At 40.9% G+C, this 4,654-nt stretch overlaps 1 protein-coding gene across 1 annotated transcript; it reads left to right on the forward strand.

Annotated features, from left to right (window-relative positions):
- Nucleotides 1–1,768: 1,768 nt before the first annotated feature.
- Nucleotides 1,769–4,440, forward strand: LOC100594394 (olfactory receptor 2H2). The gene is given in 3 exon segments (XM_030803058.1): nucleotides 1,769–3,786; nucleotides 3,788–3,853; nucleotides 3,855–4,440. Coding segments are annotated over 3 exon segments (933 nt in total). The 5' UTR covers nucleotides 1,769–3,163; the 3' UTR covers nucleotides 4,099–4,440.
- Nucleotides 4,441–4,654: the final 214 nt, after the last annotated feature.

Genomic DNA, 4,654 nt, shown 5'->3' on the forward strand with positions numbered 1-4,654 from the left:
GCTCTGGCTATATAATTCTGAGCTAATAATTTAACCTGTCTATGTTTTTGTTTCTTCATCTGAGAATAAAGATAGAATATAGAAATAACATCTGTGTCATACAGAGGTTGTGAAGTGCTTTGAAAGATGTGGCAGAAGCATTAGAAGTCAACATTACTACCTGAGCCCTAATCCACCACCCTTTCAAAGATACCCAACACTCCTGACTTTGCTTGTAGATTTCACTGTGAGGATTAAGTAGAGGTTCATTCAGTCTAGAAGCTCGTTGTCAAGGAGAAGCTCTGGCAGCAGGCAATGGGGAGATTCTGACATGATTGAGGAAAAGTTATAAGTTTATTCTTCTCCTACTGCCCATTAATGTCCACATATCGTCAATGGTAGAGCTACCCCAGGAGCACCAGATTTGGAATCAAACAGGACTCAGACTCCAGGCCTGGTCTTTATTGGCTATGTAACCTTGGGCAAGCTACTTAACCTCTCTGCGACCGTTTCTTCTTCTGTAAAAGGAAGATGATACTAACTACCTCAAAGAGTTATGAAAACCAGGTATTCAGGAAATGTTTAGCACGGTGCTCGGTGTATAGGAAGCACACAACAGATGGTAGCTGCCAAAGTATTAACGTAGTTTTCACTAATGAATTAGAGAAAAGAATTGATATTTCATTCCCTTGTAGCACCTAATACACAACAAGGTCTTTGGTGATTAATAAAGAAATAAATACATCCGTGAATATGAAATTAATAGGAAGAGAGTAAAGTTGTAATGGACTTTGGTGTCCAAGAAAAAGTTGGTGTCCAAGAAAAATTAAAAACGCTAGAAGAAAGAGAGTGAGAATAAAGATATGTTGTGAAACACAGAACAAGAGAGAACAGAGAGTCAAAGAATTACGTAAATTAAAGAGACTGGAAAATGACATAGAGTTAAGCAATGAATTACCAAGAGTATAAGAGTGTAAGAGAGGGATGCAGAAAGTGTATTAGAATGATGGTTGACAGATAAATAAGGAGCAGTTGGCTGTTTTTTACCAATACAAAGGGTGTAATGTTATAAGACAATATAGGAATGATTTTGTAAAAGTAATAATCGAAACAGTCATTGCCTCTTCAGAAGTAGGTAGTGGGTATGATTAGGGAAGGGCATGCAGAAAGCTTTTAAGATTTAAACGATCTTTTGTTAAAATATTTAACAATATTTTAAAGGAAAAATTTTTCTCAGAGTAAAAAGAATATAGGAGGAAGGAAAAGAAAAAAGAGGCAAATATAAACAGATTGAACAAATAAAAAGATGAGATGGAGCTTTTAAACACACAAAAAAGAGACATTGCAATGGGGAGATGCTGCCAACCTATAGCCTCTCCAGCCACCTCCCCATCAACTTGCCCAGTTCCTGCCTCTCAACTGCCAGACTGGCTGCCACCGTCCACCCACATCTGAGTTGGCCCTGTGTGCTGCAACTCTCTTCACCTTCTCAAAAACACAGTCCTGTCCTCCAGGAAGCATTCCCTGATTCACTCAACCACCCTGCTCATTTTCTTTACAGATCTCTCTCTCACCTCTAGTCCCCTACCCCAATATTTTTGCCTTATTTGCCTGCAATGTTTCAAGTTTTCTGCTGATGTTGAATGAACTACCCAGGGTTTTTCAAAGCCATGAGACTACTCTTTCTTCCAGCCCATAAGCTCCTCCACCTTGAATGACCACATTGTTCAATAATTTGAAGTAAACTCCTTACTTCAGTGACTTAGGATAGGCTACTAAAGAGGACAAAGTCAGACCTGACATCTAAGTACAATATGTGACTCTCAACTGGATCCTACGTGAAAAAAAAAAAAAAATCCTACAAAGAACATTATTGGGCCATAGAGAAAATAAGAATATGGACTGTATGTTATATAACAATACTGTATCAATTTTAAGTTTATTGAATTTAATTGCTGTACAGTGTTAATTAAGATCATCTTGTTGTAGAAAACGAATACTAAGACAATAAGGAGAAAGAGGCATGATGTCCACAAGTTATTCCCAAGTGACTCAGAGTAAAAATGATAATACATAAACATATTGAGCACAATGATAGTGAAAATGAGTAAAAACACTAAAAATTGATGAATTTGATAAAGGTTATATGGAAGTTCTTGGAACTACACTTGTAACTTTTCTGTAAGTTTCAACTTATTTCAAAATCAAAGGTTTTTAACTTCATGTGAATAAAATTAACCGAGCATTTTCAAAAGCAAAATTCTACTTACATGTCCCAAACTCAACATGGTATGTTTTTACTACTATATTTTATCTTACATGAAAAGGAGAGGATATTGAAATCTATTTCAGCTTTCTATCACCAAACATCAATTCTTCAGGATTTTTTTGCAGTTATAGAACCAGAAAATAATCTTTCTAACTGACATTATATTTTTTCTTATTTTTATATATCACACATAATGGAAAATTTAGGCAGGACATTTCATTTGCAGGAGAAATGTTTGTTCTTAGTTTAATAAGTCATAATTTTTTCTGAAAGACCTAAATCACCTGACTGATCTTTCTAGCGGTTGAGTCATTTCACATACAGAAGAAATCTCCACAGTCCACATTTCTATCACTGGTCAAATCTCTTGCAAAAGTGTAAAGTAGATAGAATGTGAATGATTTGAGAAAATTTATGCCCACCACTAGAAAACATGATGAATTCTCTAGTAATGTTTACAATCAGGAAACTCACTGAACACACATTTCTTTGTATTTCCTTCCACACATAACAAAGGGAAAATTCAGTAGTAGCATAGCGATCAGAACTTAATAGGTACTTAATAAATTTTTGCAAAATTAATAGAAACTAACTAGTTAGCTGATCTATGCTTCACATCAGGCATTTTGCATTCAACCAGGAAGTCAGAGGCACCAGTGTGAGGCTCAATCCGTTGCTGAGCACATTAATGGTTTCCTCACTCCCACTAGACAATGTTTGATTAGAAGGAACAGGGGATGAAAAGGAGCTGCTGGATGGTGATGAGACTGGGAAAGGAAGGCTGGGCGAGCAGAGACAGAAGAGAAACACCCACCTACCGTGACCTCACAAACACCCAGGCTGAGTTTTAATAAGACAGGTTGAATCACACTGGGGTGACAGCCTCATCCTTCCAGATACAGACAGGAACAGGCCATGGTTAACCAAAGCGCCACACCAGGCTTCCTCCTTCTGGGCTTCTCTGAACACCCAGGGCTGGAAAGGACTCTTTTCATGGTTGTCTTCACTTCCTACCTCCTAACCCTAGTGGGCAACACACTCATCATCCTGCTGTCTGTGCTGGACCCCAGGCTCCACTCTCCAATGTACTTTTTCCTCTCCAACCTCTCCTTCTTGGACCTCTGTTTCACCATGAGTTGTGTTCCCCAGATGCTGGTCAACCTCTAGGAGCCAAAGAAGACCATCATTTTACTGGGCTGCTCTGTCCAGTTCTTCATCTTTCTGTCCCTGGGGACCACTGAGTGCAAACTCCTGACAGTGATGGCCTTTGACCACTACATGGCTATCTTCAAGCCCCTCCACCATGCCACCATCATCCACCTCTACCTGTGTTGGCAGCTGGCATCTGTGGCCTGGGTCATTGGGCTAGTGGAGTCAGTGGTCCAGACACCATCCACCCTGCGCCTGTCCTTCTGCCCCCATCGGCAGGTGGATGATTTTGTCTGTGAGGTCCCAGCTCTAATTTGACTCTCCTATGAAGACACCTCCTACAATGAGATCCAGATGGCTGTTGCCAGTGTCTTCATCTTGGCTGTGCCTCAGCCTCATCCTTGTCTCTTATGGAGTCATTGCCTGGGCAGTGCTAAGGACTAACTGCAAAAGGGCGGAGGAAAGCTTTTGGGACCTGCTCCTCCCATCTCACTGTGGTCACCCTGTTCTACAGCTCAGTCATTGCTGTCTACCTCCAGCCCAAAAATCTGTATGCCCAAGAGAGGAGCAAGTTCTTTGGTCTCTTCTATGCAGTGGGCACTCCTTCACTTAACCCTCTCATATATGCCCTGAGGAACAAGGAGGTAACCAGGGCATTCAGGAAATTGCTGGGGAAGGAAATGGGGCTCACACAAAGCTGAGGGAGAGCTGCTTAATGTGCTTTAAAAGAGAGGAGATTCTATGTGCTTTTATCAGAAAGTTTGAGTTCCCTGCCCCTCTGCCTTCCTCACACCCATTACATTGTGAGAATGGATGAAAGCCACATGTCTGTGTGTGTGCATGTATGTGTGCAAGAGACAGCGTCTGAAATGTAGTAAAGGGAGGTATCTTTATGCGAAAAATTATAGGCATCAAGTATAATATTTTACATTTTTTTCTATTTTAAGTCTTCGCCTCCATAGTCATGTTCCTACTTTTATCACTTCCATTTTTAATTCCCCTCCCTTGCCATATCCCCACTATTCTTTTTTTTTTTTTTTTTTTTTTTTGAGACGGAGTCTCGCTCTGTCACCCAGGCTGGAGTGCAGTGGCGCGATCTCGGCTCGCTGCAAGCTCCGCCTCCCGGGTTCACGCCATTCTCCTGCCTCAGCCTCTCCGAGTAGCTGGGACTACAGGCGCCCGCCACCACGCCCAGCTAATTTTTTTGTATTTTTAGTAGAGACGGGGTTTCACCGTGGTCTCGATCTCCTGACCTTG

The sequence above is a fragment of the Nomascus leucogenys genome, chromosome 22a, assembly GCF_006542625.1.
Source record: "Nomascus leucogenys isolate Asia chromosome 22a, Asia_NLE_v1, whole genome shotgun sequence".
Classification (NCBI taxonomy): domain Eukaryota; kingdom Metazoa; phylum Chordata; class Mammalia; order Primates; family Hylobatidae; genus Nomascus; species Nomascus leucogenys.